Source organism: Quercus lobata, chromosome 7 (assembly GCF_001633185.2).
Source record: "Quercus lobata isolate SW786 chromosome 7, ValleyOak3.0 Primary Assembly, whole genome shotgun sequence".
NCBI lineage: Eukaryota > Viridiplantae > Streptophyta > Magnoliopsida > Fagales > Fagaceae > Quercus > Quercus lobata.
In genome coordinates this window covers 27,556,667-27,583,767 of record NC_044910.1, presented here as the reverse complement: position 1 = coordinate 27,583,767, position 27,101 = coordinate 27,556,667, and the positions used below count along the sequence as shown (strand labels likewise).

The 27,101-nt window shown below is 34.8% G+C and overlaps 3 protein-coding genes and 1 non-coding gene across 4 annotated transcripts; 2 read left to right on the top strand and 2 right to left on the bottom strand.

Moving 5' to 3' along the window:
* Positions 1-13,830: 13,830 nt before the first annotated feature.
* On the top strand, positions 13,831-16,320 carry LOC115952862 (fructose-1,6-bisphosphatase, chloroplastic-like). Its single transcript, XM_031070194.1, has 4 exons — positions 13,831-14,433; positions 15,080-15,307; positions 15,542-16,048; positions 16,142-16,320. Exons 1-4 carry the CDS (start codon positions 13,990-13,992, stop codon positions 16,211-16,213), a joined length of 1,251 nt encoding a protein of 416 aa, XP_030926054.1. The 5' UTR covers positions 13,831-13,989; the 3' UTR covers positions 16,214-16,320.
* Positions 14,914-14,986, bottom strand: TRNAE-CUC. The gene has a single exon. It is a non-coding gene; the product is annotated as a tRNA-Glu (tRNA).
* A 2,301-nt stretch (positions 16,321-18,621) lies between the features above and the next one.
* On the top strand, positions 18,622-21,475 carry LOC115953076 (fructose-1,6-bisphosphatase, chloroplastic-like). Its single transcript, XM_031070555.1, has 4 exons — positions 18,622-19,130; positions 19,790-20,014; positions 20,514-21,020; positions 21,265-21,475. The coding sequence occupies exons 1-4, from the start codon at positions 18,711-18,713 to the stop codon at positions 21,334-21,336; spliced, it is 1,224 nt and encodes a 407-aa protein (XP_030926415.1). The 5' UTR covers positions 18,622-18,710; the 3' UTR covers positions 21,337-21,475.
* Positions 21,476-21,497: 22 nt separating this feature from the next.
* On the bottom strand, positions 21,498-24,420 carry LOC115953075. Its single transcript, XM_031070554.1, has 7 exons — positions 24,029-24,420; positions 23,610-23,871; positions 22,823-23,020; positions 22,047-22,728; positions 21,827-21,936; positions 21,683-21,742; positions 21,498-21,589 (listed from the first exon to the last, which is right to left on the bottom strand). Exons 1-7 carry the CDS (start codon positions 24,200-24,202, stop codon positions 21,537-21,539), a joined length of 1,539 nt encoding a protein of 512 aa, XP_030926414.1. The 5' UTR covers positions 24,203-24,420; the 3' UTR covers positions 21,498-21,536.
* Between the last annotated feature and the right edge of the window lie 2,681 nt (positions 24,421-27,101).

Below are 27,101 nucleotides of genomic sequence, written 5' to 3'. Positions count from 1 at the left end.
TCTATCAAAAAAAAATTTTGTGTTACGTTCTTACATCCACAACACTTTCACAACAAATTCTAAAATGTAAGTTATTGTTGATTCTAATTCGAATCCACCGCTGAAATTATTTTCTACCCATCAATAACAACCAGTAACAATCTGCTATTTAGAATTTGTTATGAATATGTCGTTGACATTGTATTTCTAAAAATTTTATTAAAAAAAAAAAAAACTATATTATACAAAACAGGGTAGCATTTATTACTGTTTCTAAAACGTTGGCTTTCAAACTAACAAATTTAATATACAACTTTGAACAAGGCAACCGTTTTTTCGGTAATCAAACACTTGGATATTTGGTACAAGGTCAGAGATATCGTGTGACTACATGCAGCTCACCGTGAAGGAAATAGGTAAGAAGCCAAACAGGAGTCTTTGACACGTTGATGGGTTCAACGCACTAATTATGACTTTTCAATTGTTAGTTCCAGTCAAGAAACTTATTGTAAATTGCTAATGTAAGATACTCGTTCACATCGAAGAACAACTCACAGAGCCACGTGTCAACCTCAAGATTGTGAGATATTATTCAGATATATAAAAGTCAAGGTCACATTAGAGGTGGAGAGACGACTGACACGGCAAGGGCTTTCATGCCATGGAAAGCAAAGAAACTTCCGAACAATTCTTATAACAAAGACCAAATACCAATCGCACGTTTTAAATCCCTTGTTTTATAACTAGTCACCCACATAATAGGTATTGATTAAATCAAATGTGGCCATCATGTTGGGGGGTGAGATTATTGACTTATGATCCATTGCTTGGCATAATAAAAAAGAATAATTTTTCAATTTGTTATTAAAAATTGAACCACTTTGTTTTTGCCCTTACACTCATTATATATACATTAAAAATTTCACTTTCTTTTCTTTTTTAGATGCGTTAATAATTTCACTTTGGGTCAACGGGAAAAATAGAAGTTCATTGTCTACTTTGTTGGTGATTCAAACTTTCAAAGTGATACTTTGTTGATCTCCTTGATAACTTAAACTATGCTAATAATGTTGTTTCTCCTTGGTTTGAATGAAGCACTGCTATCGAGAAGCCAATAAATATGCAAATGTGTTAGCAAGGATGGGAGCTAATCAAGCTAACGACTTCTTTTTGTTTAAATGTCCACCTGTGGACATTTTAGAAACTCTAAGCCCTGATGGTAATGGCTTGTATTTAACCAGATTTTGTTCTGAGGTTGTTTTGGCATTTTAGCCTCTTTTTTTAATATATTCCGATGATTACCCAAAAAAATGATAATTTAGTACATACAAAAAAATTCTTAATATTTTTCACAATAGTTGAGTTAACAAGTTTTTATTGGTTCTCTTCTAAACTCATTACTAACATCACATTTTTACCTACCACTAACAATTTGACATATCAACAATCAGTAGGTGTGAAATTTTTGTCAATTTTTTTGTTTATAGACTTTTTCATAATTTAGTGGAAATAACATCTTTTGTGGTGTCATTTTTTTTTAGAAATATATTTTGTGGTGTCACATGTATATGGTTTGAATCTCACCGCTTAATCCCATTATATCTACCTATCTCACCCAAAAAAAAAAAAAAATTGTTAATCATGCAAAATCTTGTTTATGATATCAAATATTCAAAATGGAAGTTACTATATTTAAGCACTTTAAAGGGTGACACCATTCTAGTTATTAAAATATATTAACTACAAACTCCAATAATAATGAAAAGTTACTATCTATAGGTCCAAATTTATATTAATAATTACTGTCCACTAATCAAGTTAAGGGGAGTACATGCATTAACATCATTAATAAAAACTAAAAGGAATTGTCTTTGATAAGAAGGTAAAATGTGTGAATGAAAACTACTTAACATATATAGAATTGAAAAGAGATCCAGAAATTTAGGGCGTATTTGGTTTAGGAATTTTCATCACTCAATTCTCAAATTTCATAGGCCTCATCTTAAGGATGCTTGTTTGGTTCAATTTTTGGCCTCAATTCTCATGACTCATTACTCAAAAAAGTGAGTTGGAGTCATTAAAATTGAAAACAACTTTTAAGAGTTTTCAAAAATGAAAAATTGAGTTATGCAATATGGGATGTGAGATATGGGTTATGGATGATGATTTATGAGTGATGGGTTAACAAACAAACTCTTAAAATCAAAGATCCTGAATGACACATTTAGGGATTGAGATTGATTCCTCATATCTTTCTTTTTGTAATCTAACTTTGCTTGCTTTTTTGTTTTTTTTTTTTTTTTTAATTTCTAACTTTGCTTCTTCTTTTTTTTTTCTTTTTTTTGGGAGAAGGAAGAAACTTTGCTTACTTGATTGGTCAATGACTGACCAATTTATATGCAGGTTTCAAATAAAGTCAAAAATCTTACAACCAATTAATGTGACATGTCTTTCTCAAAAAAATAAATAATAATAATTAACGTGACATGTAGTCACAACATCTAAAAGGCATATATGTTACATGGTCAAACATTAGTGAACATATTACACACAAGGACGTACTTAAGGTGTATATCAAGGAGCCAGTTAATTGATAGTTGCCCTAGCAATGTGACCTTTACCTTAATCTCTCTAAGACAAAGCCCTCATGGACGGAAAATTATTGTATACTCCCGAAGTACCATAAATGCGTACTCCCTCCTCTCACATGAATGGTGGGTCCCACTAATTAAATTTATGATGGGACCCATCATTCATGTAAGAGGGGGGACTACGCATTTATGGTACTCTGGAAGTACCTAATAATTTTTCTTCATAAACATTCCCCAAGTTACAAGTATATGAATCTGTGTCTCCTATCATTTATGTTTATGTTCAAGATTATATTGACATGCTAAATCGTGTCAAGGAACAATTTATGAGCTACCGATTTTTCACTAATTTCCTCAGTCCAATGTGTTATCTTGATCAATCAATCTTTGGTACGAGGGTGTTTAAAATATTAAAAAAAAAAAAAAAAAAAAATTCATTGCCAGTAACATATCTAATAAGCAAGGGTTTTATGGTGCCTAAGGATTCCGTGGTCCATGATTAAAGTTGGCCTAAAGGGTTGCCTTTACCTATCAAAAAAATAAATAAATAAGAGTTGCCTTCAATCCATGCTTACTTGCTTAGCCCTCATCGTTATGTTTGAATTACTTGCATTACGCATCGAAAAGTGAAGTAATTACTACTAAATTTCAAATGTAAGGTTACATAGCATAATCCCTAAAGTTGTCATTTAGGATCCTTAATCCAAAATTGATACTTTTTAAATCCTATGTTAAGTAAATTTCATCCATTCCTCAACAAAAAAAAAAAGGGTAAATTTCATCCACACATTTTACCTTCTTATCAAAGTCAATCCCTATTCCTTTTCATGATGGAAAGGCAAATTTCATCCACACATTATCTTGTTGAGATAGTAACTTTTCATTATTATTGGAGTTTATAGTAATTAAATTTTAATAACTAGAATGGCGTCAGCCCTTTAAGGTGCTTGAACATCATACAAGATAATACCTTCTTTTCTTTTTCTCAATCGATCCTTGACTCCCCTGTTTGCATTCTCTTGCTTGTTGTCTTGCATTTCTCTCAATTGGTTATTGTCTATTAATGTGTTTCTTAAGTCTTGGCAACCCATGTACAACAGTACGTTTATCCTCCAAATGCCCATAATGTTTACATCCATGTCTATTCTATGGCAATTTGGACTAAAATAACAATAGTTCAAAGTTAATAAATTATAATGATAATTTTTAAACTTAAAATATTCGCATCAACTCATGTAAAATTTTGTTTATTTTAATGTAAAAATCTTTTTTTTTCTATTTTATAAAATCACTTTTCAAAAGCACCCAAATCAAATTATCGATTATATACTTTATTTTATTTAAATCATCCTTTTTTATTATTATTATTATTATATTCATGTATTCTCTCTCTCTCTCTCTCTCAATTCTTTTAAAAATAATAATAAAATAAATATAAATAAAAAATATCTCGCATCTCATCGCTAGGGTGGCAAAATCCAACACGACCCACAAACCCGACATGACTAACCTATTTATAAACAAGTCATGGGTCAAGGCTAAATAGATTTGGATCATATTCGAATTGACACAACTGACCCGTTTAATAAACGGATCATGTCCGTGTACAACATGCAAACCCATTTGACCTATTTGACACGTTATCTTATAAATGTATTAGCTTTTTTTTTTTTTGTTATTATTGCTTAAATTATGGTTGTAATTATATGTTTATAACTATATTTATGATTGTATTTGTATTTTAATTTTAGATATATGAGAATTGATAACATGTTATTTAGATCAGATATGACCTATTAATCAAATATCTTATTAAACAAGTCATTTGTATTGACATTTACATGACTTGTTAATTAAATGGATTTTGCTAGGTTAACTTGTTTAATAAATAGTTCGTGTTAGGGTTGAAAATTCTTGACACGTTTACTAAACAAGTCAGGTTCGAGTCAACCCATATAGCCAAATACTCATACTTCAACAAGACACAAACCTGACACACAAACACAAATTGCCAAAGTTTATCCCAAGCTTTCCACCTTCTATTAGTCTCTAGTTCGCCCTAAAAACCAGTCAACCTCCATTCATTCTCCATATCTTTGTCTTTAGTAGCATCAATGTAATACCTGTATAAGCCTTCAATCTTCAAATTCACCGTTAACTTCCAGAATAAAACCAAACCCCCCCTCTGCCTTCTCTCGGTACCACCCATCTATGGTCAAAATCAATGTTTCGTTGAACTAGTTCTAGCCTTGCATCATCTGTCAGAGTTTCGACTAAAAAAACGACAGAAGCATCTTTTGCCCGTATAATATCAACAAGCTCTCTCCCTATACATAGGTTCCCAAGCCCACGACAGTTCCATACTCGGCAACCTATTGCTCTTGGCAGGGCTAATGATCAGCCTCCACCAATTTAAAAGAGTCGCCACCATCATCCTGAAAAACCTGTTGACGCTTGTAGGGTAAATCTAAATGAACCTCAATTGTGGCTGCAAATCGTTTTTTGCCAGAGGAATGCTCAAAGACTGTGGTTTCAATGGGTTGCACTGGTCTAGCATGGTGGCTCCATGTTGGGAGAACACATAGCTACCTAGGGTTAGCAAAAACCTTAGCTATCTCATGGGGTGCCCGTGCTTCACTAACTGAATTATTATGTGTCTCAAGAACCTGGTCAGTATTTTGGGCTAAGTGTGATACATAGTCAACAAGAATTGAATGAGAGGAATTGTTGACACCCCATTTTGCAATCCGCATTTAACCTCACGTGGAGAATAAAAGGGTAATTTCACCTTGAAAATAGGCATTTTAATTGTGGCCACTATATACTTCATTTCATAAAAATGATCTTGGTGTTGTAACGATCAAATTGACTGATCATAAGCCATAATCGAACCATTAGATTGAAAGTTATCATCAAATCAAGTTTTAATGGCCAAGATGCACTGTCACAAATTGAGTCCAACTATATGCGATTATGAACAATTGATTCCAATTGGTTATAATTATAATCAATTTAAAATTAATGTGTGTCATAATTTGATTAGCTAGGACTACATCTTATGGTAAAATTGCACACGCTTAATTAATTAGGTAATCAAATATTAATTATTCAATGAGTAATTTGTGTAATTATCTTATTAATTAGTGTAAATTTGGAACTGGTTATGTGATGCCCCAATTTGATTGATTGTGTGATGTATATGTAACGACCCAAGGAAAAGCGCTAGCCACATCTGTGCTATACCTCAAAAGGAATAGTCACAATTGAGGCTCCTTGTAGTTGTTAATAAAGCCCAGATCTACCCAGTAAATATCCGATGTGGGACTCATCACACACCCACACACATCACACAATCAATCAAATCGGGGCATCACAATCTCCCCCACTTAAATCTCTAACATCCTCATTAGAGCCCACTTTGTGGGGTAATGTCTCTGAGCCCACACGGGATTACCTGGCCGACTCTGATACCATATGTAACGACCCAAGGAAAAGCGCTAGCCACATCTACGCTATACCTCAAAAGGACTAGTCACAATTGAGGCTCCTTGTAATTGTTAATAAAGCCCAGTTCAACCCAGTAAATACCCGATGTGGGACTCATCATACACCCACACACATCACACAATCAATCAATCAAATCGGGGCATCACAATCTCCCCCACTTAAATCCCTAACGTCCTCATTAGAGCCCACTTTGTGGGGTAATGTCTCTGAGCCCACACGGGATTACCTAGCCGGCTCAGATACCATACGTAACGACCCAAGGAAAAGCGCTAGTCACATCTGCGCTATACCTCAAAAGGACTAGTCACAATTGAGACTCCTTGTAGTTGTTAATAAAACCCAGTTCAACCCAGTAAATACCCGATGTGGGACTCATCACACACCCACACACATCACACAATCAATCAATCAAATCGAGGCATCAAAGGTTAAGTCTAAAATGGAAGTGATTGGAGCCTATTAATGTTAATTAGAAACTAATTCGGGGCCTATTAATGCTAATTGTGCTGAAATTATTTTCCGACAAATGACCTCTGCTAACCATTCTATTGATATCTATCATAATATTTTGAATCTGTAAGTGAGGTTAATTTTTCCAGAAACTAGACATCCGGAACTTCAATTTGAGAATAAGAACGAGACAATTACAATCATAACTGAGTAAGATATGATTTTTTGAATTTGTCTCTACGGACTATTACAATAGTTACAGAAAAACCAAATTTTTCTTGCTCATCATTCCCACGAATCTCTACGTTTATTGCACTAGCTTTCCCTAAAGTCTAAAATAGGGTCTAGGTTCATGATTCTTTTTTATCCTTTGTCAACCCTCATTAAATGACCTTCCATTCATATTTTTTCCACTACTACTATATAAACCCCCTCCCCCCCCCCCTTCTCCTCCATTCCAAGGCACACAAAAACACCCTCTCTTCTCCTCTCTTAAGTTCTAATAAAGTTGAGTAGTCTTGTTATATCTTGATCTTCCTGAGACTGAAAGTATTAAGTGAGACTTACTCTCCCTCTCCTAGTTCTTCTTTTCTACTTCACCCTTAGGACTTCCAACAAGAGCCTCGTCCTCCACCATGTAGTTTTGCATGCTAGTATAATCTCTATCCTTAACTCATTTTTCATGTTTCTATAATGTTAATTTAAGATTAGAGCATTCTAGTGTTTATTTAAATTTCTTGAATATGTTTGAATATTCTTAAATGTTCTTATGTGTTTTTCACATGTTTTTGGTTGTTCATCACATATTCATGCATAACACTAACTTTGATCTTAAATCCACATAAAAAATATGAAAAAGATGTTTGTTTCATAATTCTTTCAAATCCTTGAATCTAAGATATCACCATCCACACACATTCACTAGAATTTATTTTTCAATCCAAATGCAATGCTTAGTAAATTGAATTAGAGTTTATCACATGCACACACATTAAATTCAACATGCAAATCGATTGACATATTGGATGATATGATATGAATGTTGACCACCATAGTCTAGAAGACCAATTTCACTAGGTAAGGTGGATGTCTAATACCTTCCCACCTTATAACATAACCTCCGAGTTTAGATCAAGGATTAATAGATCAATGTTTATCCATGTAATTTTCGATTTCTAGATTTTAACTAGGAAACAAAGCCATGTACTTTATCTTAGATTGTATTTAGGACCAAAGCCATTTAATTTCCTATAATCAATGTAAATTCAATTTCAAATTAATAAAATGATGAATTTTTCAGTTTTCTTTTTTTTTTTTTTTCTAATAATTAAATAAGTGGTGACTCCATTGTAAAATCCTTAATCTAAAGGGGAAAATATAATCAATCGAACCTCCATTTTGAGAGGCAATAATACGACTCCACCCATTTATGTGGGTTTGGCCCAAAACCTAAAAAACGAGCCAAGGGCGCGGTCTCTCAAAGGAATCCTAGGAGATAAACTTGGAAAGTTCTCTATCAATCTCCTTAAATTGCGAATCAATCTGATTTATTGCTTTATCCAAAACAGCAGGAGTAATTCTCATTGATAACACCATGATTTTTGCAATTATCTCCAATCGGCTAAGTAGGTAACGTATTTGCCCTAGGATTAAATTCGCCTTGAGTGTTACATCCTTGCTTTGGGCTATCAGACTTCTGAGGGACATTATTTTCACTGCTTTCCCAGCAATTGGAGGCTACCGGTGTAGCTAGGTTCACCGAAGATTGGAAGATGGATAAGCATGACCTTCCTTCTTTTTGGCTGAATATAACCCAGGGACATTGATCTATTTTTCCTCGATGGGACAAACACAGGAGCTCAAATGGCTAGCCCAAACTGTCTCTGCTCGGATTGAAGGATCCCTTCACTGTCAACCCACAACTCGTAGACCTTATCATCATGAGTAAGACAATCACACCAATAACATAAGTTTGAAAGTCTCTCATACTTGAAGCTAACCCAAAACTGCTTCTCATTTCCCAAAGAAACGAGTCATCCACGGCATAATGGAAGTGATAAATCAATTATGGCCTTAACATGTAAAAAATTTCCTCTGTCTGCTTCCTTGGAATCTGTGGGACGAGATACCTCTCCAATCACTTCACTTATCTTCATTGCCGCATCCATAGTCATATAATGTAATGGAATACCATGAATTTGACCCCAAAAGCTTGTTCTATCAAATTTGAGTTCTTGGATGGGTGTTTCTTGTTCATATCGCTAGGGGTGTGCAGAAAACCCACCGACCCGCCAAACCCGACCCAACCCGACCCGACCCACCGGGTTGGGTCGGTTTTTAAGGCTTGGTGGGTTGGGTTGGGTTACCAAAAAAATTATTATAGTGGGTCGGGTTGGGTTTGGGTCATAAAATTACAAACCCGCCAAACCTAACCCGACCCACCCATATTTAATATATATTTAAAATATATTTTATATTTAATAATTTTTTAAAAAAAAATCAATTGTAGGGCACTTTTATATTTATATATATATACATATATATATTTAAATATATATTATATATTTAATAATTTGCATTTCCTCAATTCCTTCTACTAATACTAATTTAATATATATATATATATATATATATATTATATAATTAATAAATTTTTTTAAATAACCAATTTTTCTTATCCTATATAAAAGCCAATTAGTTCACACAAATTCTAATAAATTACTATTATTGTTTAGTCATTAGTGTTGAGCCTTCAAGGAGTTACATCGATACTAATCTTTAGGTTTTTTTAATATATTAATATTTATATATTTTTTTCTACTCAATTTAATAATAAATAAAAAATTGTCAAACCCATGGGTTCAACCCGACCCAACCCGACCCACGTGGGTTGGGTTGGGTTGGGTTGAATTTATGTGATGGGTTGGGTTGGGTTGAATTTTTTTTGACCCACCATGGTGGGTTGGGTCAAAAAATTCCCTCAACCCGACCCAACCCGACCCATGCACACCCCTACATATCGCTACATTACCACTAAATGTTTGTCGAAGCTCCTTAGTTCGCTCCGAAGGATTCTGTCTACATATGATTGGTTGTCAAAAGTAAAAAGGATTTTGTGATCATCGAGAGTCTTGATCTTGAATCCATTACGTGCTCTCTATAAAGGATTAAAAGTTCTTGCAAAGAAGTCCACATTCAAAGCTCTCCTTGTTAGAAACTTGGCTGCTATACAGAAGTAGTTGGAGCTTTCCTTTTGTGTAAGGCAGCAACCGGGACCTTCCCTTTCAGACAAAGTTAGTCAACTTCAGTTTTGTGCATGGTCTTCCATTGATTGAAAGGAAAACAACACTTACTCTCCTGTTTCCCAAATCCCCAAAAAAATAAACCACTATCCAAGAAATAACTATGTTATTCCAAGGAGACTGACAACACCTTCGCCAAGAAGGGTCAAACTTTTCTACTACACCAAAGAAGTCAAGCTCCTTTGCCAAGAAAAACTTACCTCCTAATTGCATTTATATGGAGAAGACCCTTGAACAGTGCTGCCTTGGCTACCCTAACTCACAAGGGGCTTGGGAAGGTGTTTGATGAGACAAGCACTCAAGTAGTGGCCTGGACGATCAACAAATGGAGGGTCAATATTATCTAAAAAAAGCTATATAATGTAAGAGACCCTCCAGGGAGAGGGGAGAATAGGGGTATAATCAGTTCGGTTCAGTCGGTTTTTTTAGTTTTGGCCAACCGAAACCGAAATTTTCGGTTTGTAAAATTCCCAACCGAAACCGACTGAAATAATTGGAAACCGATCGATTTCGGTTGTATTTCGATTTCGGTCAGTTTTAGTCAACATCACAAATTCACAGTCACAAAAAAAAAAAAAAAAAAAAAAAAAAAAAAAAAAAAAAAAAAAAAAAAAAAAAAAAAAAAAAAAAAAAAAAAAAAAAAAAAAAAAAAAAAAAAAAAAAAAAAAAAAAACAACAACAACAACAACTCAACATCACATAGGGTTATCGATTTTTTAATAAGAAAATAACAACTCAAAATCACAATCATAGATTCACAGAAAATAGCAGTATTAAACAAAACCCAAAATACGAAAAAGAGAGAGGGTTATCGAGAAATGTCACCGTGAGAAACTAAGAATGAAAAGATCAAGCCGGCGTGGGGAGGCCGGCTTATAGAGGTGGCGACAGAGGCTGATTCGTGTGGAGGCGACGGCAAAGGTAGATCGAGGCGGCGGCAAAGGCAGATTCATGTGGAGGTCGGCATGTGAAGGCAGCGGCAATGGCAGAGGCAGATTGAGCCAGCAACAAAGACAGATTCGTGTGGAGGCCAACATGTGGAGGCGGCGCAGAGGCAGATTTGCGTGGAAGCCAGCTTGGAGTGGAGGCTGTGAGAGGAGATTGTGAGAGCTGAGAGGGACTGGAGTCTAAAAGTGAAGGTGAGAACTGAGAACGTATGGGTCTGTAGGGTTTTTTTTTTGTTTTTATAGTTTAATTAGGTTAAGTTTAATTAGATATCTAATTAGTAATTAGTTTAATTATAGTTACTTAATCTAATGATAAAATGAAAATTGAAAACAGAAATGTAAAGGCCGGATCATATTTTTTCAAAAAAAGGCCCAAATGTTTTTAAACAAAATGAAAAGCCCAAATATGTATAGGAAGCCCAAATATTTATAAAATTTATATTATATATAAAATATTATAATATGGTTCGGTCAGTTCGGTGCATTCAAACTGAAAACTGAAAACCAAACCGAATATTTTCGGTTTTAAAAATTCAAAATCGAAACCGAACCGAAAATTTGGCAACGGTTCGGTCGGGTTCGGCCGGTTTGTTCGATTCGTCGATTTTTTGCACACCCCTAGGGGAGAGGGAAATCTGTAGAGAACACACTGTAGTAACAAGAACTGAAATTGTATCCAAGTCCAAAGGAATTATATACAAGAATATTATCCACGAACCTTGCCAAGGAAGGATTTTCTTACTTTAAACTTGTCTTCTTTGCTTTCTTAATATCTTTGATCCATTGTGCGCATGGCCTGATCCATTGAGGCCTAACTTTTAAGCTCACTCTTTACAAATTTATTGTGTTTGGCTCTTTAGACCTGGATCCTTCTATCCTTTGGGCCCAGGAACCAAAAGCACGCCCTTATAGTAACTTTTCATCATTATTGGAGTTTATAGTAATTAAATTTTAATAACTAGAATGGCGTCTCCCCTTTAAAGTGCTTAAACATCATACAAGATAATACCTTCTTTTCTTTTTCTCAATCGATCCTTGACTCCCCTGTTTGCATTCTCTTGCTTGTTGTCTTGCATTTCTCTCAATTGGTTATTGTCTATTTATGTGTTTCTTAAGTCTTGGCAACCTATGTACAACCGTACGTTTATCCTCCAAATGCCCATGATGTTTACATCCATGTCTATTCTATGGCAATTTGGACTAAAATAACAATTGTTCAAATTTAATAAATTATAATGATAATTTTTAAACTTAGAACATTCGGCATCAACTCATGTAAAATTTTGTTTATTTTAACGTAAAAACCTTTTTTTTTTTTCTAATTTATACAATCACTTTTTAAAAACACTCAAATTAGATTATCTATTATACACTTTATTTTATTTAAATCATCCTTTTTTATTATTATTATATTCATTTAGTCTCTCTCTCTCTCTCTCTCTCTCTCTCTCTCTCTCTCTCTCTCTCTCTCTCTCTCTCTCTCTCTCTCTCTCTCTCTCTCTCTCTCTCTCGCAAACCCGACACGACTAACCTGTTTATAAATAGGTCATAGGTTGAGGCTAAACAGGTTCGGATCATATTCGAATTGACACAACTAACCCATTTAATAAACAAGTCATGTTCGTGTTCAACATGTAAACCCATTTGGCCTATTTGGCACATTTAGCTTATAAATGTATTAGCTTTTGTTTTTACTGCTTAATTTATGGTTGTACTTATATGTTTATAACTATATTTATGAATGTAATTGTATTTTAATTTTATATATATGAAAATTGATAACATGTTATTTAGATCAAATATGACCTATTAATCAAATATGTTATTAAACAAGTCATTTGTATTGACTTTTACATAACTTGTTAATTAAATGGATTTTGTCGGGTTGACCTGTTTAATAAACAGATCATGTTAGGGTTGAAAATTCTTGACACATTTACTAAACAGGTCGAGTTCAAGTCAACCTATATAGCCAAATACTCATAACTTAACAAGACATAAACTCGACACACGAACATGAATCGCCACTCTTACTTATCTCTAGGGCTCTCACCTCTCTTTCATCCCAAGCCCACAAACACTCACACATAAAGGCAAGACCATATTTGTTGGCAACGGCAGTAGCGAGTCTATACGAAGTTTGGGTTTTCCACATGGGTTTTTCATTAGGTTGGGTTTTTCGTTGATTTTGTGTTTGGATTATCAAGTCTTGTAATGGGTTGTGATGGTGGTGGTTAGGTGGTGTTGTGTAGGCAGTGATTTTAAGTTAATTTCTTTATTGCTACCGCTTCTGTTGTTGCTACTTCTTCTTTGCAATCTAGGTTCAATAATTCATATGGATTTGTATATGGATTTGATGAGTTTACAATATAGATTTCAGATGGATTTGAAGAATTTGATGACTTGTATGGATTTGATGAATTTTTTGAGCATGTTGCTAGGATTCAAGAGAAGATAGAGAATGGAGAGAGAGTCGGGGGAAGAGAGAGAGAGAGAGAGAATTTGATGGAGAGGTGAGAAAAAAAATATTTAAAAAAATAAAAGACAAAGTTACAGTAGTCGTGTATATTTACACATAGTAAAAATGTAAATAGACAAAGTTATAGATGGACTGATGTGAGCAGTTTTTACTTTTTAAGCAAAAATATGTAAATTTGACACCTTTTTTTATTATACACCCACTAATGTAAGTTATCATAGTGAACTAAAATGATAATTAATCAAAGTTAATTAACTAAAATGACTACTTTTAAACTTATTTGATTAAAAGGACAATTGATCAAAGTTATAAGAGGTAAAGTCGAGATATACCTTTTTTTTCTGGTAGTTGGATGTAATGGCTACGTTACACTTTAGATTTTGGATTGTCCATAAAATATTTAGATCAAATAATTAACTTGGCCCAACAATTTGATCCTCCAACTATTGGGCTTGAATTGGACACTGAGCCCAAACACTATCCCCAACTTGCAGCTCCTGCTCCACTTGTTATTTGTTAGTCCCTCGTCCTATTGGGAGTCCTAAGGAAACCATGGTCACAAAACAAGGAAATGCTGAAGCAAACGAGGATAAGTGGACCCGACTTAACAGTAATCGTTACCAACCTCACAATCCCCCCTCATTGCACAACACAATCCCAGCACTCCCTGCTACTAGGAGCAAAAGTAGAAGAAGAAGAAGAAAATACAGAAAATCTAGAAAGCAAAAATAGCCATGGTTTCTGTAGCAGCAGCAGCAGCAACAACAACAGCACAATCCAATCTCCTATTCTCAAGTTCTCGTTCCATCTCTCGTCTATCTCCTTTCCAACTATGCGTCTTTGACTCCAACACACTTCTTTCATGCCCCAACAACAGTAATAGTAGCAAGAAGAAACACGTTGGTGCTGGGGTTCGATGCATGGCTGTGGGCACAGCAGAGGCGGCGACAAAGAAGAGTACGTTTGAGATTCAGACACTGACGGGCTGGTTGTTGAAGCAGGAACAGGCAGGTGTGATTGATGCAGAGCTCACTATTGTGCTGTCGAGCATTTCAATGGCGTGCAAGCAGATTGCTTCGCTGGTGCAGAGAGCTAGCGTTTCCAACTTGACTGGAGTACAGGGTGCTGTTAACATTCAAGGGGAGGACCAGAAAAAACTGGACGTTGTCTCAAATGAGGTTTGTGCTTTGTGGACCCTGTTCTTTTAATGCAACTATGTATGGTAGAGAAAATTGCATTTCAGTTTCAAATAAACAATATGTTTTGCAAACCAGCACAATTGAATAGGACATTAACAAATAACAATCATAAAAATATATATATATACATTTTGGTAAACTGGACAATCATAAAAATTTAATGTCATCGTGTTGGTAGTTTTGCGTAACCAATTGTGAGTAAACTAGTCAAGTCTCTTATAATTCAATTAAGACAATTATATTAACAAAAATGTTTAAGATTCAAATTATTTCTCCAACCGAATTATGAAAATTAGAATAAATAATAAGTAAATAAAAAGGCATGGATAAACTAATAAACATGCCAGATAATTTGGTTTTGTAGTTCATTAAATCATTGAAGAAATCAAACGGCTTGGTTTGGTAACAGCCTATGAGATAATAGGATAAACACAACCAAAATAAAAAAAATAAAAATTTTTCCGTTGCCGGGACTTGAACCCGGGTCACTCGGGTGAGAGCCGAGCATCCTAACCAACTAGACTACAACGGATTGGCATTGTGATGGCTTATTTGTTGATTTTTAACCGTTAAATACGTTTAATAATTCTATATAAAAATACCTTTAATTATTTTGCATTAATAGGTTTTCTCCAATTGCTTGAGATCAAGTGGACGAACAGGGATCATAGCATCAGAGGAAGAGGATGTGCCCGTGGCAGTGGAAGAGAGTTACTCTGGCAACTACATTGTTGTATTTGACCCTCTTGATGGGTCATCAAACATTGATGCAGCTGTGTCCACTGGCTCTATCTTTGGTATATACAGCCCAAATGATGAGTGCCTCGCTGATGTTGATGACGACGACTCCACTGTATGTCCACCTCTCTCCCTCATTCATTCCAAGATAAATAGTTTTTTTTCCTTTTCTTTTTTTGCATGTTTCATTTAAGAAAAATTGTTCTTACACATTTGTTGATATATACTCCGTACATTGATTTCAGTGATACAACATCTATAATTTCACATATGATGTCCACGTGAAAAGTGCTATCTAATATCTATGATGAAATAAAATCTTAATTGTTTGTACATGGCAATTTGGCAGCTTGACAAAGTGGAACAGAGGTGTGTTGTGAGCGTGTGCCAACCAGGAAGCAACCTTCTTGCTTCTGGTTATTGCATGTACTCAAGCTCTGTGATCTTTGTTCTCACAATTGGAAATGGTGTATTTGCATTCTCCTTGGACCCTATGTATGGGGAATTCTTGTTGACTCAAGAAAAGATCCAGATACCGAAAACTGGAAAAATCTACTCATTCAATGAAGGGAACTATCAGCTTTGGGATGACAAGTTGAAGAAGTACATTGATGATCTCAAGGACCCAGGTCCCAGTGGCAAGCCCTATTCTTCTCGGTATATTGGTAGTTTGGTTGGTGATTTCCATCGGACACTGCTCTATGGTGGCATTTATGGGTACCCTAGAGACAAGAAGAGCAAGAATGGGAAGCTGAGGCTCTTGTATGAGTGTGCTCCAATGAGCTTTATAGTGGAACAAGCTGGTGGGAAAGGATCAGATGGCCAGAACAGAATACTTGACATTACACCAGTTGAGGTGAGTAAATTTATATAAAATTATAGTCTGCTTAGCTTTTTGTTGATAATAATAATAACTAGGATTGTGCTTTTGATCCCATTTCTTGGACAGATCCATCAACGTGTTCCACTTTACATTGGTAGCCAGGAGGAAGTCGAGAAATTGGAGAAGTATTTAGCTTGATGAACATGTTATAACCAAGAAAGTAATTTTGTTAGCAAATACAATTGTTTCTTCATGCAAGAAATACTCTAAATTGGAATTAAGAAAGAAAAAATTTGTTTGTGTTATATACTTTGTGCCAAATCTTTTGTTGCTGGACAGAAACATACTGAGGTCCTTCGGGGATTTTAACACAAGGCTGCTGTGCAAGGTCAAATTAAGAGACTTTCAAAGCAGAGCTTGCACCTAGCTTGTTAAGGAAGTGACAGTGACATGAGTACTGCATATATCTCTAATTTGGGCACATAGAAATTTTTAGAACATAAATTTTCCACTAATATACTGTAAAAAGATCATTTTTATTTTAAATAAATTCATTACAAGCATGGTTCAAATGAAACATTACAAATTTAAAAGTGTACAACTAAAAACTCTCACATTATTTACTAACGTGATTCAAATAAAAAATACAAATAAGTATTGGTTGCAATGAATGCTATCGCATGCGATAGATGCAAGTTTTTTGTTGTACCAGAGTCACCAATTTTTGTCATATAATATAATACTCCAAAAAAATTATTAAATACTCCCAAAGTATAGTTACATTCTACTTTGTCCCCTCACATAAATGGTAAATCCTATTTATTTTAATTAGTTAAAAAACGTACTAAGATGTAAGAGGGAGGGAGTACCATGTACTTTAACATATAAAATGTCATTAACCACTTGATTGGCCATGTTGCATAAAAAATACATGTCATACTAGATTGACCTCGACCTCGACCATCAAAAGATAGGGTAAGAATCATAGGTTTTATAATCCATTTAGAACGATTCATTTCTAACACAAATCTAATCAGATCAAACCTAAACCCAATTGACCCAAATTGTTTGTTAGGTCTACCCAAAACCCATTCCAAAAGGATTTTTTTTTTTTTTTTTTTTTTTGGCATGACATAGAAACACTACGAGGATTAAAAAAAAAATTACAAGTACTACAGTTGCCAAGTTTTGACAAAGCAATTTCCTAAATGTATGTTCAATCCACACGTTGGGTAAGGTTTTCAAGAGGTTCCTACTATTAGAGAGAAGATGTTTCGAGATAGGTTAGCTAAGTTGCAAGGCCGACTCTATGTTATTGGCGAATGAGGTGATTAAGGCTCCCAAGTAGAAAAAATGCCCCAAATTTTAACCAATATGATTGTTTCTTTCATTGTAATAGTATTAATTAAAGTCAAATATTAGCCTATAAATAAAATAATATTTGTTTATCAAAAGAAAAAAAAATAAAAATAAAAAATGCTACATCCATAACATTTTTTTTTAATAAATCATAAATGTCAAGTTGTTATTGACTGTTATTGGTGAGGCAAAAAAGTAATTTCAATGGTGGGTTTAAATTAGAATTAGTAACAACTTAACACCTAGGATTTGTTGTGAAAATGTTGTAAATGTAACACTTCTAAAAAATTTTATTTAAAAAAAAAAAAATCACAACATTTTTCACAACAGTTGAGTTAACAAATTTTTAATATGGCAAACTTTTAATAATTTTCATCTAGGTCCACTACTAACATCATCTTTTTACTTACCACCATCAAGCTACCACATCAATTGGTGTGAAATATTTGTCAAATTTTTTAGGTCTATAGATTTTCTCAACAACAAAAAAAAATATACATAATTAATTAGTAATTTTGCATCTAAAACAAGAAAATGGAGCTTAAATAATATTTATAAAAAAGATTTAACTTCATATTTAAGTATATATAATGGCTCAATTTAGTTTTGGCTGCCTAAATGCATCAAGCCGGCCTGCTGAGTTGCTATTCATTACGTGGAAAACTCCCTAGAAATATCAACACTTTGCTAAAAATAGCATACCATCACATAGAGCCCACATCTTGACCGTGATGGTGGTAAGTATATTAAAGTTACGAATGAAGCCTTTAATCGAACCCGCTTCACTCTCGCAAAAGATCTACTTGGATTCCCAATCAAAGAACCATCCCTTCCCAATTCAGTTTCACCATTCACCCATCCAAATTAATCTAATTTATTCGTGTGTATTTGGTTTTAAATTAAAAAAATAAGTTTATTTTACTATTCAATTTATTTTTGTTATTATATAGGTTTCACTGTACTTTTTAGTACTACTCATAGATCCCACTACTATTTTAGCTAATTTTTATTTTTATCCACAATATTTTTAACAAAAAAAAATTAATTTCAATAAAATAAATGAATTTCAAACAGACTCTTAATATCCTTTTTAAGACAAAAAAAAATTAAATTAAATTAAATCCTTAATACCCCATTAATAAAGCCACCTTCACGTGTTTGAAAGTTGTTTTTCTTTTTTTCTTTTTCTTTTTTTGCCTTCAGTTATTTTTGTTTTGATAAACTTTTTGCCTTTAGTTATGTCAGTCACTTGGAGTTTTCACCCTAGGGAATCACAATCACACAATTGTCGAAGGCAGCAAGATAAGCAGGCCCTGTAATAGCGAACTGAGAGAGAATGGTTGCAGCAACTGCAACTTCGTCTTACCAAAACCACACCTTCTTCTCCAACTTTCTTTCTTCTTCTCCTAATTCTAACCTCTTTCCTCTCCATCTCCGCTGCCTCAAGAGACAGTCACTCACAAGTGATGTCACTGCGGCCAGGATCCGATGCAAAGCAGCTCTGGGATCCACAGAGACCAAACTGCAAAAGAAGAGCCAGTATGATATTGAGAACCTAACAATATGGCTGCTAAAGCAAGAACAAGCAGGTAATATTGACGCCGAGCTCACGATTGTCCTCTCAAGCATCTCGTTGGCTTGCAAGCAAATCGCTTCGCTGCTTCAGAGGTCAAGCATTATTAATCTCACTGGGGCTCATGGAACTATCAATATCCAAGGTGAAGATCAGAAGAAACTTGACGTTATCTCCAATGAGGTTGGTTTTGCGTTGAACTTTTTATTAAACCATACAAAATTACGGACCATGTTTTCACTCGTTATAGAAAGTAAATCAATGGCACCAATCAATTTATAAGCTTTTTTTGGTTTTTATATTATATTGGTAGAAAGTAACATCCTCTTAACTTTGATCGATCAATTTAGTTCTTTAAATTATTATTTTTTTCATTTAATTCTTTCACTTCAATCTGTTTTTAATTTAGTCCTTACTTCTAGTTTCATCCAATTAATTTTAATGTTGATTTCAATCATTTTCATTTTCCAAAATGATAGTATATTGGTGGACATGGAAATTAGGATTGAAATGAAACAATAAAACATAAAACATAAAAGTTCTGAATATAAAAAAAAAAAAAACGACGAAGTTTATGTAATTTGTATTTTAACCTCCTTAATAATAATAATAGCAGTACTGAGTTAACCATAAACATTTTAGAACATAGTGAGGCACATATGGATACTCCATTGCAATTTATGATTTAAGATTTCAAATTATCCAAATGCAATTTTAGCACAGTAGCCAATGAGGTCTAATTCAACTGATAACTTCTCCCATTATAAGCTTTAGGTGAACGGTGTGACCTACTCAACATTAAGCTTGACAAAAAGAGTTAACGATGGGTTCTTAATTTGCAGTTGTTCTGCAACTGCCTAAGGTCTTGCGGCCGCACGGGGATTATAGCATCAGAGGAAGAAGATGTACCTGTTGCGGTGGAGGAAACTTACTCGGGAAACTACATTGTAGTGTTTGACCCTATTGACGGATCTGCCAACATTGACACCTCCTTGACTACTGGCTCCATCTTTGGCATATATGGCCCTGATGAGCAATGTCTTGTTGACATTGACGATAACTCCACGGTAATCCTCTCATTTTGCATTTTCTGTAAGCAAATGCATGAAAAGTGAATACAGACAATTCTAAATCGTTTTGTCTCTATTGTTAATCTCACTTTACTTGGTTTCCCAGCCTATTTGGATGCAGAAGAGCCCCTCATACTTGTCTCAAAAGTCCAAAATAATCGCATGCCTAATGGTGATGTGTCCCAAATACATGTTTTAAAATAAAATGACATTTAATCTATGCCATCCTTACATTTTGCAACATGGGTAAAGAATTTGATCAACGACATGCTTAATGGGAAACATCAAACAGCATTTTCATGCACAAACTGATTTCATGTTAAAAACCTCAGCTCAATGTCCCAAGGGGATAGGCATACAGTTCTCTTAGCAAACTTGTTGATTGCCTTGGTCCAGCATACCCTATAACTATAAGAGATAGGGTACTACAGTACTATTATTGCAATGCTTCCATTCCTGTTAATTTGTATAATTGTTCAACTCTGCAACAACACAGCTCGATCAGGAAAAACAGAAATGTGTCACCAGTGTTTGCCAGCCAGGAAGCAACCTACTGGCCGCTGGCTATTGCCTATATTCAAGTTCAGTTGTCTTTACACTCTCAATAGGGAAAGGGGTGTTTGCATTCACCTTGGACCCCTCACATGGGGAATTTGTTTTAACACATGAAAATATAGAGATACCAAAATTGGGAAAAATCTATTCATTCAATGAAGGTAATTATGACCTATGGGATGAAAAACTGAAGAAATACCTCAGCCACCTTAGGCTGCCAGGCTCCAATGGCAAGCCCTATTCTGGTCGTTACATAGGATGCCTTGTCGGGGAAATCCATAGAATGTTGCTATATGGTGGTATCTATGGTAATCCCAAGAACAAGAACAGCAAAAATGGGAACTTGAGGCTCTTGTATGAGTGTGCACCAATGAGCTATCTAGTAGAACAAGCTGGAGGGAAAGCAACAGATGGTCACCAGAGAATACTTGACATCAAACCAGAGGAGGTAATAAAAGCTTCTCATTATCAATAGTTGCAAATCAAACATAGCACTTCTACAATTGATTTATGTAACAAATGTAAACAGGACATTGGAAATTTGTGCTACAATAGGGACTAAACCCACAAATTCAAAGAGCTTCTTTGAACAAAAAGTGTCTTGCTATCAGTTGTAAAATTCACTAGGAAAGAGTAACTTAATAAGGGATTTAATTCCAACCACAGCTGACATTTACTTTCTTCTTTGTCAGGTTCACCAGCGTACACCAATTTTCATTGGAAGCCCAGATGAAGTAGAGAAACTGCAGACATTCTTGGCTTGATACAAAATGTCCTTAATTTGTCCTCTTTATTCTTATGAATATGTTTAAGCATTCGATTCACATTTGAACAGAAGGGAAAACTAAGTACATTTGATCAAGAATTTTCAAATAATTTGATTCTTCAATGTTCATTTGTTAACAGCAACCTCCACAAAAATGTACAACCTCTATGTCAGCTTAAGAGTCATTCCTTCAACCAGTCAGTTTCTTGCAAAGCAATTATCCCGATCCAAATTACTCCTACAACTTTTTGCTGCAATTTCAAAGACCACAAATTAATAAGTGTAGGCCTTCAAACAAAAATGAGAGGAAACATGGGAAAAGGAGAATCAAACAATGAACTTACCAGGGCTTAAAATCCGTATGCATTTTGTTATGGACTTCACTGCAGTCAGAGAATCCGAGCCTGCAGCAATGAATTAATTTTATTAATTTTACAGTGCATGGATTGTATTAACATTGTAGTGATGTAAAGGATCAATTTTATCACCATTCATATTCATGCCTTTCTCTGATAGTACTTCAGTCACAGTTGATGTATATTCTGACATAACTTGATTAGCCCCCACATTACCATCCACCGATTCATGAGATGATGATCTGCATAATGTAGAAAAGAATGTCAGATAAAATAATTGGAGCAACACTGGTGAATAATCAAGGAAAGAAAAGTAAATAGGAAATACAGTTGGCTCAAATAAAAACAATACCCTGAAACAGTGTCAATCGAAGAACCCAGGGATGGATTGCAAGTATAATTAATTCCTTCACAGTCAAGATCAAGATCATCTAACATTTCAGTGAAGGAGAAATCTCCAAATGCATCTAAATTAGACAAATCAATATCAAAAATGTCCACTTCCTTTCCAGACTCTGGTGTAGAAATTTCATCAGCAATAGGTTTGTCTGAGTTTGTTACCACATCAGATCCATCAAAATCTAGCCTTCCTTTAACATGATCCCTCTTACTCTGTCTCTTCAAATTTGTCTTAATTGGTGAGGAAGAGGAAATGCAATGGCTCCTCTCCATAGCGTACATTACTTGTTTGTTTGGACTCACAGTAACTCTTTTTGATGAGATTACAGTGCAACGAGTTGGGGTAACCTCTTGAGGAGTATTGCTGTTACTACAATTGACACTGGAAGAAATCTCCAGAGGAGATGTGGATTTATCACTTTGACTAGAGTTTGCTCTTGCAGGTGTCTTAGGACCAGATGAATTGCTTGGAATGGAGAGCGAAGGCTGGTTGAACAAACATTTGGCAACACTAGATCCTTGAACCAACGGCCCTACAGGATGATAGTTATCAGGCGATGGTTGCATTGCACTAGAAGGCTGAGCAATTTCCTGACAATCAACTGTATTAACTGATTGTGAAAGTGTATTTGCACCTGCAACAAGAACAGATCTCAAATAAATTTTGGGGACCAGAAATAAGAATAATTAGAGACATAGCATAAAAGCATAAGTCTGAATCAAAATTACCTCTGTTTGGAAGCTTTCTGGTGGGTAAGTCACAACGAGATCTCTTTGCAGCTAGAGGTGCATCTGTTGCAACCCTAACATCCTTTCTTTTTTGTGCAGATGGATCTGTGATTGGTGTGTATAAAGTCCCAGGATTCATAATGGCGTTGGAAGGAGTGGACACTGGTTTAACAGTCGGTGTATTTTGCACTGGCCAGCCTAATTGGTGCACACCAAGACAAAAAAAATTACTAAACAATAGCTAATCTATAAAACATACTCTAAGATTGTCTTCTCGGTTCATATCATGCCATTAAATACAAAGTTCATACAAAGTAAAGTACTTGATATAAACTTACCGATACATTGGAATTGCAAATAAACTAATGTGCTTAGTACCACAAGCCAACCCCAAATCCCAGTTGTTCAACCTAAGACTACAATCGATCTAGCACAATTCATGAACCAATAATAGATAGATCTCAGTTGTTACAAGTGGTTCCTAATTCTTAGATCTCCCAAAAGTTTAGATATAAAAAACCCCAATCATTTTGCATTTGCTTTTCCTATTTTACATCGAATCAAGTATAATGGGAATAAGCTAGTACAAGCCCTTATTATTTCCCAGAAACACTTACTATGAATCTATACAAAAACTACCACAATTTGAAATAGATCTACACAATTCAAAGAAAATCCTCAAACCCTTACTCAGAGTTAGCATATAACATTCACAAAGCGCTTCAATAATATTATCAAACATGAAGTCTACAACACACAGAATTAACCACTTGGATCAAGATTGTACCTGAAGTACTAGCTTGGACTGGTTGTGGAGCCACCACAACAGCAGATCTCGTGGTGTCAGCGGCCATATTCGGTGGCAGCGATGGGAGGCTTCCGCTTGCATTGTAAGTGTTCATGGCGGATTGCATACCGTGCAATAGCGTTTGAACCCGAGATTTCTCTTGATCCAATCGAGCCCTTTCTTGCTCCAACATCACCTTCTGCTCCTTCAAACTAATGTACTCATTCAACATCGCCCCCAAAGTCAACAAGCTCTTCGGTGCCTATAACAAACAAAAAAAAAAAACCCATTATAGATTATCAAAAAACAAAACCCAATTCGCAGATTTTCAGAAAAATAACAAACACCCATTATATATTGAGTAGCAAAAATCAAAACCCAAATCGTAGAATTTTAGGAAAAAAAAAGTAAAAGGGTACCTCTTGAACTGGGGATGTGGAGATGAGAGAAGAAGCTTCGGTTCTGAAACTGGAGCGAGTTTGGGAGTAGTTGTTGTCGCAGAGATAGCGATCCACGATGAATGCGACTTGGAGAGGGGTCACTTTTCCCTTTCCAAAACTCTCAGCTTTTTTAGCTCTCGATCTATTTCCCATTTCTTCAAGTAGGTTTTTTTGGGTCTAGAGAGCTCAGAGCAGTTGAAGTTTTCAGATAGGAGTGAGTGAGAGGAAAATGTGGAGGTTTATGGGAAGAGGGAAAGAAAGAAAAGGAGGGGATGAGGAAAAGAAAGACGCGGGAGTTATTTGAAATTTTTGGAGGAAAATAAAATGTGTGGGAGTTGAGTAATGAGTAACGAGGAAGTTTTAGCGGTAATTTGGAACAGTTGGGGTTGGGCTTTCCCTCCCTTTAGGAAATTTTATTGTGTGTGAGAATCTCATGACTCGAGGAAGTTTTATAATTAAATTACACTTTATTTATGGCAAGTGTATAAGAGTATAAATGTGGATTAAAGGGACGAACATTGAACCCGACATATAATGCTGCGTTAGCTACTAATTTTGTTCTTTTGTATTCATTCATATTTTACCTTCTTTTTTTTTTTTTGGGAGAATTTATTGATCTATTTCTTTTTTCTCTAACATATAATAATAATAATAATAATTGATTGCCTTAATTAAATATATCAAATAGCAACTATACTTTTAGTCCATTAATAATAAAAAAGTATTATGTCCATAATATTTTCACAATAAATTATAGGTGTTAAGTAATTATTAGCTATAATTTGAACTTACCATTGAAATTATTTTTTTATCCATAAATAACAATCAGTAACAACCTATCACAAAATATTGATTATGAAAATATTATAAATATAACATTTCTCTTAATAATAATTTGATTTGGCAATATAAGTGCGGAATAATTCATGTGCATCCATCCATACAAGATACCATCTAAATTTGTAATAAAATCAACAACACCTTGAACATTTCCTAAGCAAGGGCAACGGCAACAGCACGTTAAGGCTAGGGTGATCACAAGACCACTTTGACCTAAAAAAATATATATATATATATATATATAATAATTTAAAATTTTATATTTGTCTACCATTCAAAAAAAATTTGTGAACACCCTCATTTTTTTATGCGAATAAAATTAAATTTTGCTCAATAATTTGTTCTACTTAACAATATATTGGGGCTTTCAAGCAAAAAAAAAAAATTGAACTAAAATTTGAAAAAAAAAAGTTATAATATAGCAAGCCCAAATGCCCAATAGACCCCAGGGAAAAAAGCCCAAGATCAATCCTCACTCACTACTCAGATAGATTTTAAATCAACAAAAATAATAATAATTAAATTTTTATAAACTAAATACCCAATACACCGATTGATCAAATTTTAAACCAAAATTGAGATCCTAACCTAAAGGGAAAAAAGAACCTCATCCTCAGCCCTCAACAGTTAGCGTTTCAGGCTCTTAGCGAGTAGTGCCTCCACCTTAAACTCAACAACAGTAACAGAGCAACTCAGCAAGACCCCACCCCTGGTCCCAAAGCACATCGGCGACAGTGAGATCAAATCGGAGATTGCCTTGGCCTCGAGCAACAGCAATAGAGCAACTCAGCAAGACCCTGCCCCTGGTCCCTGAGCACATCGAGGACGGCAAGATCGGATCGAAGATTGCCTTGGCCTCAAGTCCTCGACATGCTACCGCGACACTGCCCCTCAAGGTATTTCAGTTCTCTCTCTTTTCATCTATCTCATCTCTACTGTGCTTTGAGAGTGAGAGCGGAGCTCTCTCTGTTTCTCTTTGAGCTGAAAAATGAGATTCTCTTTGTCCTTGGAATTGAATAGCTTTACCTAATGTCTAATTGCCTTTATTTGACATTTTGACCTTAATGGTTTGTGAGTTTGTCGTTCTGTGTATTGTGAATGTTTTATATTTCTTTAATGTTTTGTGTAATGTTGATTGGCTTTTGTCTGTTGAGTAGGGGCTAGATGGGGGCCGTGGGGTTGGATATTTAGATTGGAGAAATGGACAGGCAGTAAAGGCATTAAAAGTAACTAAACAAGACATTATAAAAGACAAACAAAGTAAATTATGTTAAGCAGTGGGTTGAGCCGGGTAGATAATGCACAGTGGGGTGTGTGCTAAACTACTAGTAGTCAGTAAAGAAAAATAATGAAACAACTAAACAACAATAATTAATAATTATATTAATATTTCAAATAAACTTTTATTTTATTGTTTATTCTTTTGCTAGAATTATGGACAAATATTTGATAAAAAAACCATGTACCCAAGATTCATCTCCTGTGCAAGATTCATTTCCCGTGCAAGATTCATCTTCATCTTCTAAGTGAATTCGTGTTGACTTTATCAGAGAAAATCTTCATTCAAATCCTGGGCTACGAGAAAAGATATCATCTTAGCATTCTAATAATCATGATGATATAAGAAGATTTTATTTATAAAAAGGCCTTTGTTAGCCTATTCTCCATAAATACCCTCCAACAGATTTTTCTAGAAAGCCTCATTGATTTAGATTCGATTGGTATGTAAATAGAAACTAGTTGGAATATAGTATACATAAGGATGCAGTAATTTGTTTATATTGCTACCTATTTGGGCAAGATGTTGGTAAGCAAGGAGGAGGAGAGATTTTTGTAACGAAGGGATTCAAACTTTGAAATCAGAAAGAGAAGTTATCATCCCATGTTGGAGGAGTTAATAATGCTCATAATCAAGCTATCGAGAAGAGTGAAGATCTAATGAAGGAAAAGCAACACATTCAAAGTGTTTTGGTTAAGCAATCAAATCAAGATAAAATTGAATATCGAGTTCAATTAAATGCAATAGTTGATTGCATAAGTTTCCTTTTATGCCGAGGGTTAGCTTTTCATGGTCATGATGAATCTCAAGGTTCAAGTGATAAAAGAAATTTCCTTAAGCTTCTACAATTAACCTATCAATGAAGTGTTGCAAAAAGTTTCGAAAAATTGCAAGCTTACTCACCATGAAATTCAAAAAGATATTGTGCATGCA